Source organism: Panthera uncia, chromosome A2 (genome assembly GCF_023721935.1).
Source record: "Panthera uncia isolate 11264 chromosome A2, Puncia_PCG_1.0, whole genome shotgun sequence".
In the NCBI taxonomy this organism is placed as follows: Eukaryota; Metazoa; Chordata; class Mammalia; order Carnivora; family Felidae; genus Panthera; species Panthera uncia.
The window spans coordinates 17487-44773 of NC_064816.1; the positions used below are offsets into that span (position 1 = coordinate 17487).

General features: G+C 57.6%; 2 protein-coding genes and 1 non-coding gene across 3 annotated transcripts; all 3 read right to left on the reverse strand.

Moving 5' to 3' along the window:
- Window positions 1-598: 598 nt before the first annotated feature.
- THEG (theg spermatid protein) lies at window positions 599-9057 on the reverse strand. The gene is made up of 7 exons (XM_049643174.1): window positions 8636-9057; window positions 7546-7665; window positions 7181-7252; window positions 6694-6755; window positions 5703-5772; window positions 3880-3997; window positions 599-766 (listed from the first exon to the last, which is right to left on the reverse strand). The coding sequence occupies exons 1-7, from the start codon at window positions 9055-9057 to the stop codon at window positions 599-601; spliced, it is 1032 nt and encodes a 343-aa protein (XP_049499131.1).
- Window positions 9058-9826: 769 nt separating this feature from the next.
- LOC125931179 (U2 spliceosomal RNA) lies at window positions 9827-10016 on the reverse strand. Its single transcript, XR_007460429.1, has one exon. It is a non-coding gene; the product is annotated as a U2 spliceosomal RNA (small nuclear RNA).
- Window positions 10017-25983: 15967 nt separating this feature from the next.
- Window positions 25984-27287, reverse strand: C2CD4C (C2 calcium dependent domain containing 4C). Its single transcript, XM_049643113.1, has one exon. It carries the CDS (start codon window positions 27244-27246, stop codon window positions 25984-25986), a length of 1263 nt encoding a protein of 420 aa, XP_049499070.1. The 5' UTR covers window positions 27247-27287.

Here is a 27287-nt window from a genome sequence, read left to right on the forward strand (position 1 = left end):
GTCATAGAAACGCCGGGCAGGGAGAGCATCTGGAAGGGTGCACGCAGGCATGCACATACATGTGGCCACACAACTTTGCGGATCTGTGTGTGCACACCCAGAAACACACAAAACTGGATTATCTTTGGTGTGGGGTCCAGTTCTCTACCGCTCCTGTGTGGTTGGGGGGCCGGGTACCTCATGTGTTTTAGAGGAAAGGGGAAGAATCAGGTAGGTGCCACCTTAAAGCTTCCCTTGGACCTCAGCCTGGCTCTTGGGTTGGCGTCTGGCCTTGCACCCCACCTTGCTCTCCTGCACCCACTTGCCCTTGCCAGGAGACCCAGTCAGGCCACAAGCCCTCTCAGTTCTGCTTCTGGGGAGTGGTCCCCTCTGCCAGCCCCCAGGGGAGCCTGTATGGGCCACACTGTGAATGGTCTACAGGTGTCTGGACAGCTGGTGTGCAGTCTGGGGAGAAGATGAAGCAAAGGGGGAAGGGAAAATCTAGAAGAAGCAGGCCTGTAGCCCAGGTCTACTGACTGACCCCCCCACCCCCACCCCATGGCCTGTGGCCAGTGGGGAAGGACACAAGAGCCTGACAAGGAGGCAAGCCCCAGCGGAACTACTTACTGGCCAAGTGAAGGAGGCGATTGTAGTCTGACACGTGCGGCTTGGGTTTTGGCATGGGGTCCCACTCTTCCAACAGGGTGGCTGGGGCCCTGGGCTTTGCCAGCCGTAGGATCCTTGTGCTGGGGATGGCCATCTGGGCTGCCTTGGATACTTGGGACACCTGGAAACAATTACAAGGGAAGAGCAAAACAGCCCATGATTCCTCATAGGCCCCTGGATCAGAAAGACCCCTTTAGTGTTCTAAAAAAAAAAAAAAAAAAAAAAAAAAAAAAAAAAAAAGATTGGGAAGTTCAGCAAAGGATTAGTAGCTATCATATATAAAGAGTTCCTCTAAATCAATAACCCAAAAATCACTATGGGTTTTTATGATTTATATGACTGGGCTAATCATGTAGGAGAGTAACCCTAAATGGTGAATAATCATATCCTTGACCAGGGAAATATAAATTAAAACCACAAAATATTACTTTATGCAAGCAGACTCGGAAAAAATTAAAAAGCCTAAAAAATTATCATGCCCTGGCAAGAATATGGGAGGAGAGAAATCCTCATGCATGGCTGGTAGGACAGTAAATTAGTACAAACACTTTGGAGAGCATTTGTCCTTCTCAGGTTGAACATGTGCACTGTTGAAGACCACCATATAGAGAAGCCCTACACCGAAGCACAAGGGAATGAGTGATATTCACCGCAGCTTGAATATCATGGCAAACAGTTGGAAGCAGCCAGGTTGTCTACCAGTAGGGGACTGGGTAAATCGATTATTCTATACTCGTATGGTAGGGTGCAATCCAGCATGTTAAGTAGTGTTTCTATATGAATCACATGCAGTGTTCTAGAAAACAAATATTGAGAGGAAAGCAAGAAAGTTAAGATGCTGTGTATGTATATGGCTACAATTATAGTTTATGGGTCTATAATAATAAAGTTTAAAATTATGGGTATGAGGCAGAGCTGGAAAGAGTGGGGATGATGGAGGGGGAAACCCTGGCAGACGTTTCACTGAGAAACTTGACCCACTTCCTCCATAGATAACTTCTTAGTGTTTTCCAGAGAATCCAGACACAATCACAATTGTTGGCTTGGCTACTGTGCATCAGCCTACACAAACGCAGTGCCTAGACTGAGCTCTGTCATCTCAAGGCTAATCATTGTCTGCCCCCACCCCCAAAAAAGTGCATACAAGACACGCTCTTCCCAGGCTGTGCTCTCTTTAGTACATGTCCTGCTCCGCCCCCCCTCTTTCCTTACCACTAGCCCACCAGCTGGCTCCTGCACATGTGCAAACAGTCTGCCCGCAAATGAATCAAAGGGTGGGAAAAATAACATTCTGAATGTGTCTGGCTGTGACAAAAGGGGAAGATGAGCTGGCCACTCCTGCCACCTCTGGAGAGGGAGGAGGAAGCAAGGGTAGTTGTTGGGATGTTTTACTCCTTATAGAGGAGGCGTAGGTCTGAAATAAACCTGTCGAAGTGTTGGAGTAGGTCCAGGAATGCTTGTGATCGGTGGCGCTGTGTTTTAATGTCTCGTGTCATACGAAAGCTCTCTGCACAGTACAGTTTTAGCAGGAACCTGCTTGGAAGCAGGGGTTGGCTGAAATGACCTCCAGGGGTCAGTCTGAAATTTGAGTCCCTTTCCTCTTAAAATTGTCTTCCTTGAAAAATCACAGATGCTACTCCTATCAAAGACATCTTGGTGTCTACAATGTTATGTCCCATTCAACCCTCTATTGCCTCCCTCCTCCCCACTCCCTGCCTCTCCCTGCCTCCATTCTTCCCCCACAACTGACATAGCCCAGGCCTGACTGCTGAAGTAGACACGGGCCCAATGGCAGTCCTGCCTGGAGAGGTGGGCAGGCAGGTAAACTTTCACCTATCCACGCCTTCAGCGAACACTGATTACCACTCTGTGCCCCGCACAGGGTAAGACAGGCTCAGGAATGCTGCCACAATAAGCAAGAAAGGTGCAGTCTCTGTCCTCAGGCTGCTCACAGTCTGGTGGAAGGATCAAGGGTCCATCCAGAGACTATGCTAGGGGCTGGGAAGCAGGCTGAAGGTGGGGTTCCCGCCAGACTGGTCGGAAACGGGAGGGTTGGAGGAGGAGAGTTCACTGAGTTCATTGAGTACACAGGGGCCACACGTAGACGGCAGAGGTGTTCCAAGTAGCGGGACCCGAGTGGGTACAGGCCCGGAGGGTTGTTGAGGGACCCTGCAATGGAGCCCGGCAAGGCAGGAGCATGAGGGAGGGAGGTCAGGGAGCACCAAGCCTTGTTGAGCCTTCACTCCTCGGCCCGGGGATATGGCCTCTCCCAGGGACCGGACCGTGCCAGGGTCAGGTGCACAGAAGGGAGGAGGTGTCAGGGCAGGAGCCCAGAAAACAGCAGATGCGTCTCTGGGTAGGAGGTGGGTGGGACCGGTCAAGAGGACAGTGCCCTCCTTCGGATCCTGGTTCAACCAAATTGACCATAAAAGGCCTTTTTGGGGACCACTGAAAAAGTGAACACAGACTGAGTATTCTGATATTAAAGTATTATTGTTAAAGTTTTTAGTGTGATCACTGTTATTATGGTTGTCAGTTAGAAGTACATCCTGGAGTGCTTACAATGGTATGACGTCTGGATTTACTTTTAAATATTTTTGAAGGGCGGGGGGCTGTCCAGAAAATAACCACGTGAAAAAATCCATCAACACGTTCTTTGACGCACGTTAAAACCACAGTGAGATACCAGCTCCAAGGCAGCTTTATTGGTGACAGCCCCAACCGGGAGACAGCCCAGACCTCTTCAGTGGGCGAGGGAATAAAGTTGTGGCCATCCGTGGGACGAAACAGGACTCGGCAACTAAGAAGCCATGAACTGCTAGCAGGCGCGAGGATCTCGGAGACGTTAGCGGAGCCACGAGGGCGGCCACGAGCCTGCGGCCCATTCCCGGCACCGGGGAGAAGGGGAGGCGGGGGAATGGGGGTCACGTGTCCGGCCTGAGCGGGCAGCAGACCAGCGTCTGGTTCGGAACGGACCGAACCGCTCCAGGCCCTCTGAGATGCCTGCGTGTGAGCCGAAGGCCTGGGCCCCACCTCGGGCCCGCGTGGGCAGGGAAGGTGTCCCCGCGCAGGCTTCAGGCGAAACGAAGCTCTGTCCTGAGCAGACACCTGTGAATCCTGCGTGTTCACCAGCGCGGTGACACGCAGGCCGCTCTGGAGTCTGTGTGTCCCTTCTGCCGCGGACCTCCGGCCCCCGGTTGAGGGGGGCGCTCCAGAGGATAGCAAGGCACCTACCTCAGACATGTTTATGCTCCAAATGTTATTCCGGACCCTCGGGGTGGCCAGTTCCCTCAGGCGACTGGAAGCTTGGTATTCCAGAGTAGGGCGAGGAACGGGCCAGACGGAGGTGCTCCTAAGGGACATCCACGTTTGAGACAGCAGCCGGCCAGGGGCATGTCTGTGCTTCTGTCACCTCTTCTCAGCCCATCTCTGACTTGGGGAATAAGGGACAGCCCCCGGGGGCCGCGGAGGGTTTTGAAAACACCTCCAGGAGGGGATTCATTAGACAATCCCCAAAAGAAGGCCCGAGTGTTCTCAAGGATAGAGCTACCCTGGGGCGCCTGGGGGGCTCAGTCGGTTAAGCGTCCGACTTCGGCTCAGGTCACGATCTCGCGGTCCGTGAGTTCGAGCCCCGCGTCGGGCTCTGGCCTAATGGCTCAGAGCCTGGAGCCTGCTTCCGATTCTGTGTCTCCCTCTCTCTCTGCCCGTCCCCTGTTCATGCTCTGTCTCTCTCTGTCTCAAAAATAAATAAACGTTAAAAAAAAATTAAAAAAAAAAAAAAGGATAGAGCTACCCTCTCCCGAGGTCGTCCCAGCTCTGTGTGCAATGGCCGCCTCCCCACTCAGCACTCCCATGTCCCCGTCTGTGGTGACAGCACCTCCCGGGGCCTCTTGCGCACACACCTGTCATCGGGGCTGGGGTCAGGATAGAAGGGATAAAAGGGCGTGTCCTGTTCTTGCCACAGGAAGCTGGGGAAAGTGCACTTGGACTGAGCTTGAGGGGCTCGCATCTCCTTAACTCAGACGTCAGCTCTGCCTGTGTCCCCGAAATAAGGCCATGTTTCATCTTTTCTCATCTCTGAGGTTGGAATGCAGCTGATAAATGCTGTCAGCCAAACGTCAGAAGCTCCACGGGTGCCCCTGCCCGCATGTGCTCTGCATGGTTGTTGGCACAGAAATGGCCTCCACCGAGTTACAAGCATCCCTCCACGTACAGATATCAAGTCTAATCGCACTTTACATTATCTTCAGAGTACACGGTGAGTCAGCATTAAAGTGAAAAGTTACCGTCACAAAGACAGGCATAAAGACAGCGTGTGGGGGACGCCTGGGTGGCTCAGTCGGTTAAGCGTCCGGCTTCGGCTCAGGTCATGATCTCATGGTTCATGAGTTTGAGCCCCGCGTCGGGTTCTGTGCCGACAGCTCAGAGCCTGGAGCCTGCTTCAGATTCTGTGTCTTCCTCTCCCTGCTCCTCCCTCTCTCTCTCTCTCTCTCTCTCTCTCTCTCTCTCAAAAATAAATAAATGTTAAAAAAAATAGTGTGTGGAACTTGTCAACATCTGAGTCAAAAAGTGATTCAAAACATTCAGACGCGTTTCAGCTAATTTATTTCCATTATTATTTTCCCTTTAACGTGCATAAAAGTAGGTAATTAAAAATCTGTATCTAAATAACTCTAAAGATCACTTTGAACAAAATTAAAGTTCTGAGTGATAAGAAGGAGTTGTGTTAAAAGTTGCACATAAAATAATGTCTTAGGATTCCTAGCTTTGGGGGGCCAAAAAAATCCATAATGGTGATGAGTAACATTCACTGAGCACTTGCTAGGTCTGACACTGCACCAAGTACCTTTTGTGGATGCTCCCCACCTCCACCCATCCCACAGGTGCATAGCTGTGCCTCAGGGGTCGAGAACCTGCCATGGGCCTCCAGCTGGGGATAGCCCAGCCCTGTTTGAAGTCAGGTCAGCTACTCCTAGGACCTGGACTCTCCCCATACTACGGCTTGTCGAGGAAAAGGGGAGGTTTTCTGCCCCACTCTGCCTTCCTTCTCTTCTTACCTGTTGTTGTTGAAATACTCCGAGTAGAACCTTTTAGGTCGAGCTAGCTCCTCCACTCGGCGCGTCACCGCTATGCAAAATGGGAGAAACGGCCCCAACTTAAAAACCTGCCACCCTCAGGGGTTTCCTTCTTGCTGAATCCAGCGTTCCACTGGCTACGGCAAAGGGCACAATGTACAGCACTGAGCGCCTAGAGAGCTGAGCACCAGTTACCTTGCAGAGGAGTGACTTTTGCTGCCCCCATCCTGGGGACAATGGTCTCAGGGCCTGAAGCCCCTTACTCAGGACACACAGGATGGGAGCCACAGGGCTGGAATGGGAGCTCAGACCCATCATCAGTTCCTCAACAGAACTCAGTGTGGCTCCAACAACCCACTGGCTGGGAAAGTGGATTTTGGTCTGCAGTTAGTACAAGCGTAGGGTTTACAGGGGCTTCGTATTCACTGCGAGAAAGATTCTAAACCCCCAAGAGAGAACTTGCCTTATTCTCTCCAGGAAGAGATTTCTTGAAATATTTTATTTGAAGGAATCCATTTCTCTCAAAAACTATAGAGACCATTGCAGAAGGGAAGGCAAAGAGTCTTTTAATAAATTTAGTATTAATCCCCATTTTGGCTGTAGTGCAAATTTGGATGCCTCCTAAAGAGTCTGCCCCACACTCCCTCACCCCAGGACCAGCCTCCTGAGGCTCTGGCTCCTCAGGGGACTGAGGCCAGAGATGACACACCTGGGGGAAGGGGGATGGCCGACGAGGGAGGAGCAGCAGGGAGTTCTGTCCTGAGGTTAGGGCTAGGGAAGCCCCAAGATCTCCTCAGTTGGAACGAGGCATGGGTTGGAGTGGAATGGGGGTGACCCAGCCCCAGGAGACCAGGGGCAGCATGTCAGACAGGGTGGCCAAGCACCAGAGCTGGGACAAGGGCTACCTCTGGCCGACCCCTGAGCTAGGTGACCCCTGATGGAGAAGTGGGGGTGGTGGGTGGGCTCAGCCTACCTGGCACCGTGACAGTGAGGGTGGTGTCTTCAAGAAACCTCTCTGTCCAGTACACAGAAGGCCTGGAATACACCGAGGCGTGGCTCAGAGCGAAGCAAGCCAGGGCACAGGACACAGACAATGGGGCACAGGCAGGGTGGTTGGAGGAGGAAGGAAGTTGGAGGAGGACAAGTTGAGAGGATGTGGAAAGGGGCAGGTCAGAGAGGCCCGTGGGAAATGTGGTTTATTTTGAGCAGGGCTGGTGTTCAGAGAAAGGGGAGGCGGGAAAAGAAAAAGGCACAGCTAAGGGCGGAGCCCAGGGGCCCTATCACAGCAGCAGACCCACTCCTCAGCTGGGTGGGCTGGCGTCCAGAGCACCAGGGTGGTTGGGAACGGCCCTTGGGGTGAGGAAGCCCCCCATCGGAGGGCCCTTTCCCCCAGTTCTTGCCCCTGGAGAGGAGGGCAGATCCCCCCGTGGCAGGAGATGGAGAGGCTCCCTGAGACTCACCAGTAGACACAGAACTGCAAGTTCCTCTTGCACGGGGACACCCAGGCATAGCCCTTACAGCAGCACCCCATCCTGTGATGAGACGGCCCAAGCCCCTGCCTTTGCTCTGCGGCTCCATCCGCTCAAAGGCCTCACTGTCCTCAGGCAGTTCCCAGAGGCCACCCCAGTCCTAACCCTCTGGAACCCTGACTTCTCACCTCCCTCTGCACCTGCCCCCAGGTCATCATGTGAGTGACAGAGAGCAGTCGGGAAGGGCAGCCCAGGGGGTGAACACGGGGGCGGTGGGGGGGGGGGACCGCCAGGAGCTGCCCTCCTCCTCGTGGACCCCCACCCCTGCCTCCAGTGAGGCTTCCCACAGGCCTCACCTGGCTTTTAGGACTTGCCAGTTGGTCTTGGGCTTTGCCAGCTCAAAGACCCGCTTCCTCCTCCTCCTCATCCCTCTGGCTGAGGCAGCACTGGGGAGCCTCTGGGTGATGGACAGCCGGCTTGGGGAGAGGGGCGTGGTGAGCGGGTCGGGGGCTGTGCCCAGTGAGGCTCCTGGCCTGTCTAGGGGCGCGTCTGGCATCGCAGACACCTGGGTGAAGTCCTAGCTCCCCCCAGCCAGGTGTGCAACCCCGGCCAGGTCACCGCCTCTGTGAAAAGGCAGGAGACCTGCTCCCGGCTCCCTAAATCTCGTGAGCATGCATTAAGTGCCTACTGTGTGCCAGACCCCTGGAAACCCAGGGAGCGGGAGGAATAGGATGTTGGGGGCTCAGACGCCCGCCTGTCCCTTCGCTGGGTGCTGCCCCTGGCCGGAAGCCCCACCGAGGCCCCTCCCACCGGCCTGCGCCTTTTTTCCCACGGCAGGTGTCCCCGGCCACCGCCCGCCACACCACAGGTCTGGGTGTGTGTTTATCACACAAGCTACATGGGGGGCGTGGGGGCTGTGCAGGGTTCCAGGGGGGCCACGGGGAGCGCACATGGAGTCCACCGGTGCTGGCCCACGGGCGCTCCCGCTGGAACCGTCTGAGGCTGGCCAGGGCCGGTGGAGGGCAGGCGGGAGGCCCACAGCGCAGAGCCCCCCGCACGTGCGAGGGAGCACCCGCTTCTTTCCAGGACACACAACTTGCCAGAAACCAGCCCCCGCAGGTTCGCAGGCCACCAGTTGCCGCTGTACCCGAGCTGGCGGGGACTTGGAATGGTTTCAGCTTCTGAGCTGCGCGGGGAGACCCTCCCACTTGCCTTCCTCTCTGACGGAGTCTCCACCCCTGACTCCTCAACTCGGGGAAGGTCTCCAACCCCAACCCGCCCTCCACCTGGACAGGGCTGTGTTCACTGGCTCCTGCCTCAGAGGCCGGTGAGCGGCTGTCCCCCAGTCCTCCCGCCCACAGCGGGGGCACCTGGGGCCTCGCTGGGGCTGCTGCCCTCCCCCCACTGCCCCTGCCCCTGCCACAAGCCCCACTCCGTGGTGCCCACCTCATCTCAGGTATGTCCTCGGCATCTTTCTCCAGAACCCTCTCCAGCGGCTCGAGGGCCTCCTCGGGGGCCCGGGGGCCAGGCGGTTCTCCCCCAGTCACCTCCTCTGGGAGGGTCTCCGCTTCTCGGTCTTCAAAACTCAACTCCTCGTCATCCAGGCACGTGGTGTCCTTGGTCCCTGGACTCCTGAACACTGTGCCCTGCACGCCGAGGGCATCATCGTCCTGTCCCCAGTCGGGCCCGCCTTCGGCCTCCGAGCTGTGGTGGCTGTGGGACAGACTTCGCCGGCGGTCCCCCATGTACTGGGTCCTCCCCAGTCCTGCAGCCTTGCTCCCCAACACCCAAGTGTGTCTGTGGTCGCAGTCACCGGGCAACAGGAGAATGGCCCGCTCGCATTCGCATTCTCGGGGTCCACGTTCCATTCCCAACAGGTCTGCCCCTCCCCATGGGGGCTCTCCCACCAGGTCCTGCCAGGGGGCTGCTTAGCCCCTCTCTCTGTCTTTTCCTGGCTGAACCAGGAGTAGGACCTGACCCTATCCCACATTTCTTCTTAGTAAGAGGCCCCAGTTGTGCTCAGTTGAAGGGGCCAGTGCGGGTGGCTGTACCTTCCCAGGACTGGCTTAGGAATGAGACCCGAGGGGGAATCTGCAGGGGGCTTCGAGGAATGGATTCCTCTCTCTTGAAAGGACACATAGGGGGTGCCTGGGTGCCTCAGTCGGTTGAGCGGCTGGCTTTATTTAGCTTAGGTCATGATCTTGCAGTTTGTGGGTTCGAGCCCTGGGTCAGGCTCTGTGCAGACAGCTCAGAGCCTGGAGCCTGCTTCTGATTCTGTGTCTCCCTCTCTCTCTGCCCCTCCCCCGCTCATTCTCTCTCTCTCTCTCTCTCTCTCTCTCTCTCTCTCTCAAAAATAAATAAACATTTAAAAAATTGTTTAAGTAATAAAATTTATTTCTCTTCTTTTTGGGGGGCAGGCATATGACACAGAGAAAAGACAGAGGTACGAGGGTGCGGCAGGGGGGGCTTTCCTGTGGTGGATGGAGTGTGGTGTGGCTGATCCTGACGGTGCAGGCACACAGGCCTGTGGGCCCAGGACGGGAGAAACGTGCGGTCCCACGTGGAGGGTAGTCCCTAGGCACTCACACCAGGAATGCTATGCCCCTGCACAAGACCTCCCACGCTGCCGTCTGCCCCCCCCCCCCCATCCGCCCGAGGTTCTGCAATCCCAGGTCGATGTGCGGGGTGGACAGAGCAAGTTCCTATTCTATATCTCCGGCTCCAAAACTCCATTTAATATGTTGTCCTCCGATAGAGGACGTGTCACATGTTAAACTGATAAGAACAGATGCTACAATTGATCTTAGCCAAAAGGCTGAGAAGCGATAAAAATCCTTGTTAAGTCCACTTTCCTTCTAGAGACAGCTCATTAAACCTGCTTCGAGTGAATTCAAGTCCATACTGGGAAGGCCAGGCATCCCTTCGAGCTCACGGGGGGGAGGGAGCAGGGTCTCCAGAGCCAGGCGCACACACGAGGTCAAGGAGAGGGCGCCGAAGAGGCCAGAGCTCCACCGGCCCTGAGGGAAGGGCTGGACAGTCCACTTCTGCTGCCCAAATATGCGGAAAAGCAAGAAAGTTCACAGCCAAAGGGCTGAAGGCAGGGTGGTAATCTCTGGATATGCGGATGTTTTGAATGGAGAACAGGCTGCAGCCTGCCAGGGAGGGTCCGTTCCCCGCCCCTTGTGGCGGTAGGCCTGGGGTCCCCACTTCCCATGGCTGTCAGCCGAGGGCAGTCCCGGCTCCCAAGAGGCACCAGGGCCCTCCTTCCTGGCCCTGGCCCAGGGCCCAGGGCCCTCCTTCCATTTCTAGCCAGCAGCGAGGCCTGCCCCTCTCCTGCCCCTCACGTGTCTGGAGTCGGCCGAGAAAGGGCCTCAGTGCCTAAGGACCCACGTGATCCAATGAGGCCCCTCCCGGGTAGCCCAGCGCAGGGTCTGCAGCCTCAACCACATCGTACAGTCCCTTTGGCTACACAGGACACTGTGTTCCCGGCATCTTTGAGGCTACTATGCTTCCTACCACACCCAGCTCACTCCACACACAAAAATCCACTCGAAACGATTTCAGGGTTCGAGAGGCAATGCGTAAGAAAAAGCATAAACCAAGTGTAAAATAGGAAGCAGACAGGAGGAGACATTTCACAGGAGACACGAAGACACGACACGCGGTGTCACAAACAAGCAGGGAAATGAAGGGAAAACCGGTGAGGTCACAGTTCACATCCATCCAGCCGCAAAACCGAAGACTGGCCGTAAGACCTCGGACAGAACGACCTCTTTTACACACACAGGGACGCGGCCCAACTGTGGAGAACAATCTGGCATGGAGTCATAAAGGTGCATCTGGCGACACCCAGCTGGGCACTGGGAGAGCCGACCGCGGCGGCCCGGCAGCACCGCTCACAATGGGGAGAAGCGGAGGGCAGCCCAGGAGCCGGCTCACCGGGGAAGCGGAGGAGGGCCCGGCAGCGGGAGCACGAGCAGCACCCGGGGAGCACGGCCGTGCGTCAGGAGAAGCAGGCAGAACGGAAGGAGCGGCCTGCAGGCACCCGTGTGCCCACAAGGAGACCTGAGGGCGGTGCTGGCGGGGTCGTGGGGGGCAGGTGGCTGAGTCCTTCCCTCCCTATTCTGGGGTTCTGAGTCGAGCTCATGGGTGCTCGTTATGTGAGGCAGGAGCGAGCGCCCCAGCGGGCAGCCAAACAAGAAGTGAGACGTAAGACAGGGTCACACCGGACTAGTAGCGATGGCATCTCAGGAGGGACACAGGACGCTTACTTACTCGGATTCCGAACACAGCCAGGGCGGGGGGACGAGGAGGGAGGAAAGAAACGAAGGAGCGGTGGCATGACCAGTACTGTTCCCTAAACTCCCTCCACCTGGTTTTAAGTGACTTCAAACTAAGCCTGCAGAGAGAAGACACAGCTACTCACCCCGCCGTGCCTGCGGGGCGCAATGCAGGCCAGAGCCCGGGACCCTGCCTGGACCCCGCGGTGGCGGCAGGGAAGGGGGGGGTGGCGTGGGGAGGGGGGGCGGTGCAGGTGCGCGGCGGCCCTTCGCAGGGAGACGCGGCAGTGACGCGGCGTGGCCACCAGAGGTCGCCCCTCTCAAGGGCATGTCGGGCTCCCCGGGAGCCGGGCCGATCGGGCGCCCTCACCGCCTCGAGGCCCCGCCCCACTCCTCAGCTCTTATTCCCCGCCCCCACTTTCCTCCGGGAAGAAACGTGCTCAGGGAAACAAAGTCACCGCCCAAGTCTGCGCTGGACTCGCACACACGGCGGCTGCCTCCGGTGGTGCCCCCAGCTAGGACCACACTTGCAAAATGCAGTGGTGATGGGGGATGCCCTAAGACTACAGATGAAGCGGGTAGCTTCCTCGGGCTAAAGCAGTCTCCCTGAAGACCAGCCACAACTATGCTCTTCCCTCACACGGCAACCTTCTGTGGCTCCCACCTTCCACAGAATATTTCCTAAAGCAGGGACACAGACTGGTATCTTCAAGGTGCCTGTAAGTGAGATAAAGGCCCAGAGTTCAGTACCATCAAATATGGTGGTGATAAATCACTCCCCTTTTTGCTGAATTACAATCCTTCTGGGTACCTCTAGAGGAAAATCTCAGCTTGCAGCTAACCAAAGTTTGACTTGCTCAGTTTTATTAATCCTTTTTAACCAAAAGAGAGCAGGCCCACGTCTGGGGGCAGGGAGGGAGACCCAAAAAAGCTGGAATTTAAGAACCTTATTTTGTTTGCACTGCTGTTTGTTTACACACCTTGTTTCTGGTTTTGTTCTGTGATTGTTTCAAAATAACTGTCTAGAAAAGTTGCAAGCGTGTACTGAGAACCGCCATGGACTTTTCACCCGGATTCACCAACTGTTAACATGTCGACACATTGCTTTATCATTCCCTGAACATTTGAAGACAGTTGCAAGCATCACGCCCCTTCACCCCCCCCCCGCCCCCCCACCAAGACTTGAAGACTCGGCACGTATTTCTAAGAACGAGGATGTTCTCTTGCATAACCACAGCAGGTTATCAAAATCAGGGTGAACATAGCATTGATACAACCCCTTAGTTCGTCAAGAATTCTTCCCCAAATTTGAGAGACAGTCCCATAATGTCCTTTCCCACTGTTTCTTCCCCTCCAGAGTCAGTCCAAGCGAGGCATCACACCTATGAGCCTCTTCGGTACCCTGTCCTCTGACAACCCCTCACTCTGTTTCATGACCTAAACAGTTTTGAAGGTTTGGGCCAGTTATGTCACACTGTCTGGGTTTCTCTAGTATGTTCTCATGATCGGTGAAGGGATGTGCATTTTGGCAAGAATCCCTCAGCGGGTGCTGTCCGAAGGCGAGCAGAGCCAACAACACATCCCATCGCTGCGGACGCTAACCTCCCTCCTTTGACTCAGGTGGTCTGTCCAGGTTTCTCCACAATACAGTGCCATGTTCTCCCGCTCGAAGTTAATAAGCATCTTTTGAGAAATACTTGAAGACTATTCAAATACTGTTTCCTCTCATCAAACTTTCAGCCACGACTTTCACAGCTTCTTTCTTTTTATGGAAAGTTGTGCTGGTTTCCCATTTACAGACACGGTACACTCTTTTTCGTACAAATTTACTCAGGAAATGGGTCAATGTGCTGACCTAAAGAAATACATCAGGCTACAAGAGTACGCGTGGGTCGACCAAAATCATGACAGCGACTCAAGAGTGATAGGGACTCAAAAGCTGTGTGTTGTCCTCCAGGCCCCTCCCCCAAAATCCCTCCTGCTCAGTGGGAACATGTGTCCCCAGACTATGGGCTTCCCAGTGGCAGTTCCCAACACAGGCTTTGGGGACGTAGGGATGGCCGGAGCACAAGCTGTATAGGGCGGAGTGACGTGTTTCTGCTGGGCCCCCCCCCCCCCCCCCAGACCCGGCACCTGGAGGCATCTAGAGTCTCCTGCGGCTGCTCTAACAAATTGCCCCAAAGGCAGTGGTTTCAAACAAAGCACATTTATTCTCTTACAGTTCTGGGGTCAGAAGTCAACTCGGTCTCACTGCACTAAAGTCAGGGTGTGGGAAGAGCTGGCTCCCTCAGAAGGCTCCAGGGGAGCATCTGTTCCCACAGATCCGAGAAGCCACACAGGGGATGGGGTGACAATTTAAAGAGGAGCCACATCAAGGAGCCACTACTGCCACCACTGTTAGGGGCTGCAGCAGAAGTCACCTGATGGCAGCTGGGACCTCGGTGGGCCTGTCCAGAGAGCTGGAGCCACAGCGGGGACACCACCTAAAGCCAGAAGAAAGGGAGAGGGACAGACACCCGGCTTCTCCCTCTAGGGTTCCCCCAGATCTCCCACTGGTGGAAGAGACAGGGCAGGGGTTCTCCGAGGTGTCGAGTTTTTTCTACAGCGCGGAGCAGGCGGGGGGCGGGCCGAGTGCAGAGGGACCAGTGACCTGCTCTCCAGGTCGCTTGCTCTGCTCTGTTCAAGGAAGCCGCAGTGACCCTGAAATCCTAAATCCTTTGGTGTGTGGTAGGATCGTATTTCGTTACAGTAACTAGGGGCGCCTGGGTGGCTCAGTCCGTTGAGCGTGTCTGACTCTTGGTCTCAGCTCAGGTCTTGATCTCAGGGTCGTGAGTTCAGGCCCCGTGCTGGGCCGCACGTTGGGCATGGAGCCTGCTTAAAATCCTATCATTATTATTAAACTAGTCATGTTTCCCAAAACTTTGTGATGGAGGGAAATCATTTATACAGAGGCCCCGAGGCCTCACCCGCCCTCTGCTCGTGCCCTTTGTCAGGTGACTCTGAAGTTCTTCCTCTGATGGCTGACTTTGGCAAACAGAAGGTGGAAGAGGTGGGTGGCTGTGCCTGTTCCTACCCTCGCCGTCTCCGCTTGCCATTGATAAACGTGCCTGGGTGAGCCTGCTGGAGGATGAGGACATGTGGGACACAGCGGGGTCAGCGCGGCCAGCCGACCCCAACACGCTAAGCGCCCACTGCTGAGTGCCACCCCCCAGGTGTCACCACTGACCTCACGCTGGTTTCCTAGCAAAAGCCGAGGGATGTGATGCCTTCCTCCCTCCGGGCGGTCGGACCATGAAGTATCCATCACATCATGGAAGGATGTTCCGGGGGGACTAATACAGCCTCCTGACGCCTCCCACGACCCCCACCTCTGAACCGTCTGAACCCTGCCTACCACCACCCCGGCCAAAGCTTCCTTACCCCACCCTCACCTAAGACTAAATTAAGACCTCCCCAAATGGGAGGGGTAAGTGATCAGGCAGTGAGTCCGCACTAGGGGTCCTGGGGAAGGTAGCCCATGAGCCCTACCCACCTACCCCCCACCGAGGTGGTGCCTGCAGGATCGGAGATTGGGGTCGGCTGGGATTTGCTGGTCTGAAAGGCCCTGGAGGAGGCGGCCTAGGGCCTCCCAGCCTGCTGCACGTTTTACAAAACAGGGTTTCCCCAGCATTCCTGGCCCTGGCCCCACCTACCTGGTGCCAGGAGAGCCCCAGATGTGACCCCAGACAGGGCCCCGTGGCCCCTGGGGCAGGACAGCCCCCATGTCAGGACTGACACGTGGGTGAGGCCTGCTGCAGGGAGTCTGACCAGCAGGGTGAAGTTCATGCTGTCTGCTCTCATCCGAAATAGAAAAGCATCCTTCACTCATGTTTAAGAAGCTTTGACCCCGAGGAAGACAGTTGTCGTGGCTTTGACATCTCTGACCCCAGTGAGGACAGCCTGTCTGTCGTCACAGATGAAACATAGCTTCATGGCTGCGACAAAGACCCAGCAGGTCTATGGCTTATTGAAATGGAGGGATCTTTTCTCTCTCACAAGTCGGGGTCTGTGCATTGCAGCTCAAGAAAGAGGGGGAGGGGAGGCTGTGCCCCCTGCCCTGGGTCCTGCACTTTACTTTCAGGGCTGGATAGCATCTGTCCTAATACAGAGCTTGGCGGATTTCACAGCAGACCCCCAGACCCTCCACCCCCTCTCCCTCCTCCACGGGAATAACCACTGTCCTGCCTTCTGTCCTCATACGTGACTTTTCTTTATCAATGGGATCCTTCGGTATTCATGTTCATTTGCGTCTGGCCTGTGAGGCTCAGAATGGTGCCCGTGAGACCGCCCTGTGTTCACACAGCTGGGCAGGGTCCCACCGAGTGAACACACCTGGGTCGTTTGCCCCATCCACAGATGGTAGGACCTGGGGCGGGGCGGGGGGGCGGGGGTCCAGGCCCAGAAAAGACGCTGCCACTCTTGTTCGTATCCCATTGGCTGGAACTTAGTCACATGGCTACACTTGGTTGCAAGGGAGTCTGGGAAAGGTAGTGTCTCTCTCTCTCTCTCTCTCTCTCTCTCTCTTGCACACGTGCGTACACACACACACACACACACACACAGCTAGAGATTCTATTTCAAGGGCATTTAAGGGGTGGCTGGGGTTCTCCTCTGTGGATGACTTCAGCAGCCAACAACAGAAAATCCTGCCTCAAATGGGCTTAAGCAGTGAGGCAACATATTATCTCCCCCCCAAAATGGCTCCCGACGCTTCCCAGCAAGCCTCCCTACTCAGAATCTCCTGGACTTCTCTCCGCTTTGCTGCTCTGTGATCCTCTGGGTTCTGCTACTTTTTGCATTGTTTTCTTCCTCAATGGGCACTAGCATGGCTGCAGCTACTCCGGACATCTCATCATGAGGCTGCCATAGCCAAAGGCACATGGTCAGCAAGGAAACCGTCTACGGTCAGCTGAACAACAGCCCCAAAGATGCGCTCCAAATCCCCAGCACCTGTGAATACATTATGCTGTGGACAAGGGGGATCACGGTTGCAGATGGAATTAGGGCTGTGATCGGCTGACCTTGAGGTGGGGAGATCATCCCGGATTATCTTCGTGGGCTCAATGTAATCGTAAGGGTCTTGATAAGTGAAAGCAGGAGGTGAAAGAGAGAGAGCTCCAGAGCTGGCAGCATGAGGAATCGGCCCACATTGCTGAAGGGGTATAAGCAGAGGACGGCAGCGGCTTCCAGAAGCTGCCCCCCTCCAAGACCTCTCCCCCATCTCATTGGCCAGGAGGGGGTTACACGCCCATGCGTAAACCAATCCCCAGCAACGAAGTGAACCACCAGTGAAGATTTGTGGCAGCACCACATAGAACAGGCTTCCCTGAGTCACACCATGGGGAGGGGCACCCAAACATTAGGCTCTGTCCACAAGCAAGGAGACTGACAGGTGACTGGCGACCAGCTGTGGGACCAGGAGCGTGAAAGGCTGGAATGAGAGGAGGCAGCACGGTGTGCACGCAGCAGCAACGCGGGCTTGCAAGGCAGGGGCAGCTCTGGGGCAGGTGCCCCACACGGGGTGGTCACCACAGAAGACACGACACGCACTGCCTTGCCCAGCAATGTCTTGGCTAATATCTAAACCCTGTGCCTCAGGAATTTGGGCTCTACTTGTACCGGCTTGAATTGTGTCTCCCCGGAAAGACACGTTCAAGTCCCAAAACCCCCTCCACACCAGCGATCTGAGAAGACCAGGAGGAACTTCACTCTGTGTGGTCCCCAAGGCTCCATTAACCCTGACCCAGGGCAAGGACCATCTCCAAGAGTAGTAGGGGATGCTCTCCTGCCCCCTCTGGGCCCTCCTCCCCCAGGCTGCCCCCCAGGAGGCACAGCCCAGGCTCCTCTGAGCTGTTGCCTGCTGACCCGGCTGCCAGAATCTGTTGCCATGGCAACCTGCTCATTACCAAGTCCCCCCAGTGGGACATCATTGGAGCAGCTGGTGACATTTGAATACGGACAGTGTGTTAGATATGAGTACTGTATTGATGTGAAAGTTCCCGATTGTGATAACCGCGGTGGGTTATAAAAGAGAATCCTGGTTTTTAGAAAATATACGGTGATGTGTTATGGGTGAAGGGGCATTACACTTCCAGTCTTAAGTGGCTCAGAAAAGTACATTTAAATATAAGCATATGCATACAGATAATAGATAGATATAGACACCGAACACAACAAAGCAGACAGGACTAAATGCAACCAATTGGTGAGTCTGTGCAGAGTCTATGAGAGTTTCTGGTATTAACCTTGAAAGTTTCTGCAAATTTGAAATTAGAGCAAAATTAAAAGTTGAGAAAAACAATACCCAAAGTGCAGAGCGCTGGACCCCATCAAGAGACTTGGCTGTACAGGCCCAGAGTCTGAATTAACCGGCAGCTGAGGACAAGAGAGCTGTTGTGGGTTGGACCGTGTGGCCCCCAAACATGTTCACGTCCCAACTCCCAGAACCTGTGGATGAGACCTTATTCGAAAACGGAGTTGGGAAATGAACTCGAAATAAGACAAGGTCATACTGAAGTAGAGTGGCCCTAAGTCCAGTGACTGGTGTCCTTATAAGAAGAGGGAATGAGGACACAGAGGAGGAGGCCAAGGAGGATAGAGGCGGAGACGGGAGGAACGTGTATGCAAGCCAAGGACCCCAAAGGCTGCAGGTACGAGTGTGCAAGGGCGGGCATGCGGTGGGACACGCGGACCAGGCAGGCACCCACACACCTGCTGTGTGTGCCCCCCAAATCCTCGGCCTGCCCTTATTATCGTGCAATTAAGGAACTGGAGGCGGCTGACCACGCAGTAAAAAGGTCCTTCCCAGTCAGCTGGAGAGAGTCTGCGTGTGAGTGTGAATGGGGGTCTGCTGCTGCCTCTGAAGGTGGGAGGAGGCCTGGCCCTGCACCCCTCCGGCTGACTCCTCAGAAAAACACAGCATCTTAGAGTCTTGATGGCCATTCCGTGGCTCATTCGCTCCGCAAACATTTGTGGGGCACCTACTGTGAGCCAAGCACTGGTCTAGGCCTCGAAATTCAGCAAGGAGGCAGTCCTGGCCGACCCAGAGTGCTAAAAGCAAATGAAGAGTAGGGGGAAAGGGAGTGGGAGGGGCATTTTGGATGGACGGCCAGGGAGGGCCTTTCCTCTGTGAGAGTCCTGGGGAGATCTGAAGAGCACACCAGGCAGGCAGAGGGCACAGCACGTGCAAAAGTCCTGGGACTGAACCACACCTGCCTTGTTGGGGGAGCAACCGGAAGGCAGGCCCGTGTTGGCTGGAACAGAATGAGTGGGGGGGGGGGGGGGGGGGGGGCGGGGGGAGGGGGGGGGGGAGGCAGGGCCACCAGACGCCCAGGGAAAGGTGCTTTCTCTTTCACTCTGACACTTCAGCTTGTGGGGCTGGTTGCTAATTGCTAACCTGAAGACTCACAGCTGCAAACAGAATTCTATCCCCAAGGCTACACTTTATTGCCCTGGAAGGCGTTAACTAGTTTTGCTTTACCTTGAACTCGGAATTTGTAAAATTTGAGTCTCCTTTGAAGCAGCTTTGCACTCAGATAAATCTATGACGTTACGTGGTCACTGCATATTTGGATGAGGTTTATGTTGTGAACGTTTTGCAAGTTTGACTTTGCCACTGCCCCCCCCCCCCCCAGCTAAAAGCTAGTTTAGCACTTTATTTTACACATGGGGAAACTGAGGGCAGGGCAGAGGGTTTTGTCCAGGGTCCTCTGGGCAGGTCAGGGAGCCAGGCTGCCATCCACGATGTGAGTGGCCTCCCTGACTTCAAGGAACAAAGAAGGGGCTCTGTGGCTTGGTTGGGGGAGCTAAAGTAAGGATGGGGACCAAAGGGGTAGCCTCATCCGGGGACTCAGGGATTGAGTCCTCCCTCCAGGGAGGTAAAGGTAAGCGCCAGTCAGGGGCTGGCAGGGAGTGGGGAGGGGTGGGGGAGGGGACATGAGTGGTCACCATGGCAACATGAGCTCCCAGGGAGGGCAAGGGGCTGGCGTGGCGGTGCGGGAGGAAGCCCAGCTGGAAAGACTAGATGACACCAACTGCAAATCCAGGCAACCCCAGAACCCCTCACGCTTGGTGACTCTCTGGAAGGGAATCACAGAACTCACTGAACACGCGGGCAAAGCCTATGCGGGCGAACAGGGCCAAGGGAGAAGCGTGGGGGGGGGGCGCGGTTCAGCGGGAACAGCCAGGCTGGCCTCCTGCCACATCCCCCCCCCCCCCCCCCCCCCGCCAGACCCAGCAGGTGGCCCCCTGTGGCTGAACTCCACCTCCAGGTCCGCGGATGTGGGGACCCAAGGCCCCGCTTTAAACCACAGGCATCGGCTGTGTCCCGGAGCCCTCCGGGCAAGTTCAAATTCCCCGCCAGGCAGCGGCCCTAGCAGCGCCCGCTCTGGGTGCACACCTGTGCCAGATCGGACCTTCCCCCAGCCGCCAACAGCATGGGGTAGGACGCAGAGTGCGAGGAGGAGGCTGAACCACCGAGAAGGGACTGACTTGTCCTGATTCAGACTCAGGCCAGAGGCCCAGGCAGGGCCTGGAAGGCAGGGGGTGGCGCCTCCCTGAGAAGGAGGCTGTGAGGGTGTGGGAAGGCAGCCTGGCTGAGGCTGAAGGCTTGGGGTCTGCACCCAGCGCTGGCGGAATCGCCTTCCTGACACCTGCCAGCTGGGCCTACCGCCCTGTGCCTCAGTTTCCCCCTGTGTGAGTCGGGTCAGCAGAGTCTAAGGGTTCAGCAGTCCATCCCTGTCACCCACCGCGGGCTTAACGACGGGCCCTGCGCGGTCTGCATGTCCACGCAACCCTGGAGGGCGGAACATCTCCAGCATACAGGTGGGGCGCGGCCCCAGCAGGCCCTCCGCGGAGGCTGGCTTGACAGGGGTGGGCAAACGCAGTCCGCTCCCTCCCCGAGGTTCCTGTTTATTGAAGTCGTTTTTCTCCGTGGTAGCCGCTCGTCGCCGCCGCGGAGAAGCGGGGAGGGGGGGGGAGGGGGGACAGCTTAATTGAATCCCACACCGGAGAGGGGGTGCCGGCAGCTGGAGGGAAGAGCAGGGGCGGGGGAGCGAGGTCCCGCCCCTGCGGCCAAGGGGGAGCCCGACCACAGTGGGTCTGGCGGTAGCCTACAATTATCACCCTAATGTGATTATATTAATTATCATCGCAAAACTGTGCCTGCTTCTGCAGAACGCGACTGTGCGTCGAGCTCTGCCCACAAAGGCGCCTGGGCCTCATCGCAGCCCAAGCATCGGAGACCCAGACATGCCCCGGGACTCGCTGGAGGCCGCGCCATGGAAAAATCCGGGGCTTGAATTCCAGCGTGGAGCGCTGCCCTTAAGCTCCTCCCTGATTAGGGTTCGGATCTCCAGGCCCAGAAAAGTACAGCACAGGCAGAGAACAGGTTCACAGACACTGGGGGCCTGGCCACAGGGTGGGTCTCCAAGGCCAGGATATGGGGCCATGAGGAGCCATGGAAGGTTTGGGAGCAGGGGTAGCAGATGAAGGCAGAGGGCAGACTGGGGTGGGATGCAGACCCATGGTGGGCCCCATCCCCAGGCCCCTTCCCTCCACCTTTGGAAGGTCCCTGCTGCCCCAGTGCCCTTCCCTGTCTCAGATTCTGCCCCTTCTGCAAAGCCCTCCTTGGTTAGTGCCACCTTCCCCAACGCAGTGGGACGTGCAGCTCCCAGGCCTTCCGGGGCTGCCTGCCTAGGTCAGGGCTGTTTCTACTTCACCAGACTGAAGACTTGGCCTATCAGTGTTCTTTGACTACAAATGGAAAAACAACAAACAAACAAACAAATATTATCAAGCTGGCTTACACAGAGAAGGAACTTTACTGGCCCTCTGAACTGCAATGGTGTGCAGTTATGGACTTCAGGCACAGTCAGATCCAGGTGCCCACAAGGTCACCAGGCATCTGACTCCTCATCTCTGGGCTCTGTTGTCAATGGTACCGGCTCGGGTCAGACAAAGGGGCACCATTTTGTGATTTTCCCACTGCTAGTGGTGGCCCTGGATGTCCATGGCTCTCCTGGGTGTAGGGGCACTCAGTGTAGCAGCCAGGCTGGAGGCACAAAAGACTCATGCCTCCCCCTGCCCTGCGGCTTGCACCCAGGGCTGAGCGCTGGGCGCAAACAACAGGCCATTCCTATCAACTTGCTATCACAGGCGGTGCGTGACACAACCAGGGTCATGAAGGGGGATCTGACCTCACCGGGGGGCCGGCCACCCTGAGAAGGAGAAGGCGGCTTGATACCTAAACGCAGAGTGAGAGCACATGGCGAGGGTGTTCCCAGCGAGGAGCCAGCACGGGGACAGGAGGCAGGGGCCTTGTTGAGCTGCTGGTCCCATTTGGGCACGTCCCCTTGAGTGTCGTGAGGCACGGGGCAGCCACAGCACACGCACACTACATGGTGACACGTGCACACGGCGCGAGCACAGAGAAGCACACACACAGCCCGTGCAGGTGCGAGGGCAGCAGGTGCACACGTTCTAACACACACGCGCTCCTGCGCTTACCCCTGCACAGAGCAGGCATGTTGCCACACTAACACGCCCACAGAGTGAACATGTGCACAGACGCCCATGCACACACGCACAGCACACACCTGCGCACGCACACACACACACAGCACACAGGCTGCCGGCAATGAGTGGCTAGTGGGGAAGAGGCAAGAAGGCGCCCGGTTGCCCTGGCAACACATCCTGGGACCAACCGTGCCGGACCAGGCCTCATTAGTGCGGCTCATCTGGCGGGCTGTCAGCAGGTGGAAGGCTGCTCAGGACCCCAGCTCCACACAAAGGCTCCTGGTGGCTTCGTGGTGGGCCTGACAGTCCAGGCCCCATGAGGGTAAGAGGAGAGAAAGGAGCCAGGCCTCGGTTCAGACCAGGAGACAGGGCCCTGAACTGGGGCACAGGGCACTCACAATCTGCTCAAGAATCCCAGAGGAAACCAGCTCTGGTGTTGGGGCGGGGTGGGGGTGGGGGGATCCTAGTGGACCCCAGCTCTGAGCCAGTAGTCGGGGGGGGGGGGGGGATCCAATCCAGCCCTTGGCCACGCCCCCGTCCTACTGCACATGGGTTCAAGGCCAGCTCCTTCCTGGGCTCCCTGCGCTCTCGTTTCTCTGCTGTGAAGTGGGTGCCAGAGGAAGAGACCAGCAGACAATGGCAGGCACCCAGGGCGCAGGAGCTGCACACAGTAGGGCCACACACGGATCCTCGCCTCTGGTCTGCGACATGCAGCTTCCCGGCTGGGATGTGGTGGCCTTGTTCCCAGCATACCCCCGGAGCTCAGCTAACGCCCCCTTCAGGCAGAAAGACTGAACACTCAGATGTGTTTGCTGTCCCCACAGCCCACAGGGTCTGGTGGGGCCGCTCAGTCCCACCAGTTCTGCAAGGACACTGGCTGTGCCAGGTGGGGGTGGGCAGGCCCCACACAGGCTTTGTGGAGGAAGGGGTGGCAGGGAAGCACCCCCAGGGCTCAGCCGTGCCCCCTCGACTGCAGGCAGTGACTCTGTCCCAGAACTGGTGTTGAGGAGGAAGCACACCCTTGTTGAGCAGGTCACTGGAAATGCAGCTGACCTGCTTCCATTCTCTGGACTGGTCCCCCCGCCCCCACATCAGACGGAGCAAGTCTGGAGTAAACGGAGCCCACGTCAGCCGAGCTCCCACACTCCCCGAGACTGACCTGCTCTCCTCCTCGTGATGCCCCACCTCCAACCCCCGGCATTCTGTGACAGGAGCCCCCACACGTCCCCCAGGTCATGGATGCCACCTCCCATCACGCCTTGACGGGACAAGGGTTCTCCACATCTCGTGCCAACTCAGCTCCTTGGTGAGAGCCAAGCCGGGGTGAAGGGCGGGTGCCCCTTCACTGCCGGCTTCCCTGTTCCCCAGCTACCCTGCAGGAGCACAGACGTGGGGGTCAAGCTGTGGCTTTCCAATTATTCATCAGTCGCCGGTCAGGCACCTCTTGGGAGCCCAGCATGGTTTTGGACCTGAAGACACCACTCACCGAGATGAACCTGTCCCGACCCTGGAGTCGGAGACAGACAGGACCCCAGGCAGCATGTGAGCCGAGGTCGGACGTGGGACATACTGAGAAAAGCCCCCCTTCCCAGCCAAGAGGACCGGGAAGGCTTCCTGGAGGAGGCACCATCTCAGCTGAAGCCTGAAAGTGGATTCGAGGCTGAGGACACAGCATCGATGTGAATGGCCTACAGCCCAGGCTGTTCCTGCCGCCCTGGCCCGGGGCATCTCCAAGTGGCATGACAAGGGTGGGGGTGGCCTCCTGGCCGAAATGCTGGCTTTCTATTCCTGTCTGACCTCAAGGCCTAGGGCTTGAGAGTGAGGGCTGTGTCAGCGGGGGCATTCCTGCCTTGGCAGCTCATGGCATCTGAGGGGGTCCTTATCGGTGATGACACCTCAGTCCAGTTTGCTCCATAGCCTGGAAGTGGCAGGCCCGAGCACCCTTCTGGTGGCCACAGTGGGTTTCCGTCCTGGCTCTCATTAGCTGGGCTGCCACAGGCAGCTTACTGAAGGTCCCCAGCCTGGCCTGTGAGGTGGGATGTCATGTGTGCAGATGGGGGACGAAAACAGGACAATGCTCACTGACCTGCTGTGACTGTGAGAGGGCCCGGGGGTCCCCAGGGCCATTGCTCTGTGGCAGTCTGGCATTCCCGCCTCCCCCACAAGCAGGAGACAGTCCCAGAGGATCCAAAGGGCTGAGAAAACTCTACCGACCCTCCCTGGAACTCAAGGCAAAATTCCTCTCGTTACTAAACAAGCAGATCTCCACCCCCGCACTCCCGAAACACCTTTATTGCACTAAAAACAGCATTTATAAACAAACACACTTGGGGGAGGGTGTCTTGAAGATTTACCCACAGTCGACACAGAACACAAAGATATCGAATAGTGCAGGGGTGTATAAAACACCCCCCCCCCCAGACGGAAAGCAGGGATGAGAGGTCGGGGTCAGAGGGAAGGGAGACAGTGGAAGCCCCAAGCATCTGACTCAATGCAGGGTCCTCTGTCTGCCTGTTCCAGCCCACAAGCCTGGTGCTGGGTGGTCCCCAGGTTCCAGAGTAAAGGGGAGCCCCTCTGACACTAGCAGCAGGGAGCATGAAGGAGCAGGCCTAGGACAGAGGTAGGGGCAAGGGGGGCACAGCAAGGGACCTCAGCTCCAAGGGCCCCAAATTCTCCCCAAAGTGCAAAGGGGACCAAGTGCTTTCCCAGGCTATGGGGGAAGGGTCCTCCGTCCCTTCCCCAGTGGGATTTGGGAACCTACTTAGGAGAGACAGTGTTTGGATGGGGAGGGGTGCCCCCATCCTGGTCTGCCCTGGTCCAAGGGTGCCCACCAGGTGGGCTAGGAGAGGCCCCTGCTTCAAACCATACTGTTTCTGTCCTGTTAGGCCGGAAACTGTCTGCAGACATCATTCAAGGACCCACGTACTGACACAACACTTAAATCCATGCAGCGGCCTAGCGGCATGAAGGGGCACAAGCAGGGTACTCCTGGCCTGCCAGCTTCATCCCTCCGTCCCACCCACACTAACCACAATCATTTACCACGTGGAGTAAAATCCAGCCATCAGTCCCGGGTGTCCAGCTGCCAAGGGCGCTGTGCAGGAGGCTGGCAGGGTGGCAGCTCCCAGCCCCAGAGGGGCAGGGAGGAGGGGGTCGGGGGGGCCGGGAGGCTGCTGTCTGGGTCTGTTCTGAGCAGCCCCTCCTGGGGAAGCAGGCTCCGGATGTCCCAGCAGGGTCTCAGGTGAGGTGAGTCGGGCCAGGGAAGGTGCTGGAGGAAGACAGCACACAGGAGAGCTGTCTGCTTTCCACCAGCCCTCCTGGGGCTTCCTCTGCATCCGGGCCCCCTCCTCTGCCTGTCTTTTGCCAGGTCGTGGCTCTCAGACCAGACGTGGCACCCTGCTCCCCGGCGGGCTCTGCCTCTGGGGCCCTGTGGGTGCTGTTGGCAGATCCCAGGCCTGCTACTGCTCTCTGGCGGGGGACGGGGTGTCTCGTGGGCCGGGCCAGGAGAACTCCCATACGACCAAGGGAAAGATGGGCCTCAGCCTCAGGACTGGTCACCTCTAGGCCTGTGATCCACACCAGCTGCCTCCAGGAACAGGTTCCGGCCCCCCACACCCCACCCTGAGAACCCCTTTCCAGAACTCTTGAAGGGGTAAGGCCGCGCAGAACTTGGGGCATGGGGGGTCGGGAGGGGGGACGCTCAGCCCTGCCAAGTGTCCCTTTCTCTTTGCTGGCAGCCCCCTCTCTTCCTCTTCCAAAAAAAAAATGAATCCGTGAAAAATAGTATCCTGGCCACCCCCGGCATCGACTGCAGCCCCGGTCTGAGCTTGAACACGCCGCACCCCAGCCCCCGCCCCCCGCCGGCCTGGCCAAGCGGCCTCCTGCCCATGGGGACCTGGGTGGGGTGGGGTGGGGTCTTCCCCCGCATCCTACCCTCCGCAGGGAGGCAGGGAGGGGCCTTTACAGGAAAGGCAGCAGGGAGGCCAGGGGCAGCTCCTTCTCCCCGAGCAGCGTGTCCCGCTTGAGGCTGCCACCCTTGTTGACCACCTTGATCCGGAGGGCCAGCTTCCGGACACTGGCCGGCCCCAGGCCGTCGAAAAAGAAGTCCTCGTTGAAGACGGGGTGGCGGCTGTTCTTGATGATGGTGCTGCGCTGCTTCTGCAGCTTGCCGGGGACCAGGCACAGGCCCACACAGCAGTTGATGCTCCGGGCGTCACACAGGCGGTCATAGAGGCCCTCGGCAGCCAGCAGGCGCACCCGCAAGCGGGCCTGGGCCGCCTCATACTCTGCCAGCAGCCTGACGCTGCCCCGAGGGCCCATCCGGACGGCGTGCTCCACCCGGGGTGCCTGGCCAGTCTCAGGGCCCGGCTCCGGGGTGGCCCTGCGGGTCAAACGGCGCCGAGCCCCGGGGCTGGCGTCTGGTGCACTGTCCTCAGCAGACAGAGAGCCGTGGCGGCCCGCCGAGTGCTTGAGCTGGCTCACTTTGGCCTGGCTGTCCTGGGCAAAGCCTTTCAGCAGTGACACAGAGCGAGAGAGCAGAGGGGACCCGAATGGGGAGGACTCGGCCGAGGACCCAGTATCACTCTCCCCACCGCTGAAGTAGCGACTGGGGCTCATGAGGGCCCCACCAGCCTCCCTGGGCACCCCATCTCCCCCATTGGCCTTGGGGGCCCCCCGACGGCGCCCGGCACCTGGGGACCCCACCTGAGCCAGGGCTCCATGCTCGCTGTGGAACAGGGACTCCTTGCGCCGCGTGTGGGGGCTCTCTGCCAGTGTGGCAAAGCCATAGGACGTCTGGGCTTTGGGCACGGAGGGCAGGGACATGGCGCCCTGGGCCTGGGGGTCTGCGTTGGTGGCAGCCTCCTCCGCTGGCCAGTCCTCCGCACTCTCAATCTGGATCACGTGCCGGGTGGCTGCCTTCAGCAGGCTCTTGCTCTCAGCCGGCAGCTTGGCAGACAGCCGGGGACTCCGGGGGGCTCGGCGGGGTGTCCCCGAGGCCAGGTTCTGATCAGAGGTGGCGGGGCCCAGCTCTGCCTGAGCCTCGGGATCTGTGGGGCCAGCGGGCAGCTTGGGGGGTATGAAGAAGTCAGGGATCTTGTCGGGTGTGAGCACATTGCTGTACAGGGGTCCCTTGGATCCCCTGTCCCCTGCCTCACTCCCAGGGCTGGCATTTTCTCCGGACCCCCGGAGACGCTCCAGGAACCACACGTTGGTTTTCTTCATGGGGGCAGGCAGAGGGGAGGCCAGGAAGAGCTCTGCAGAGT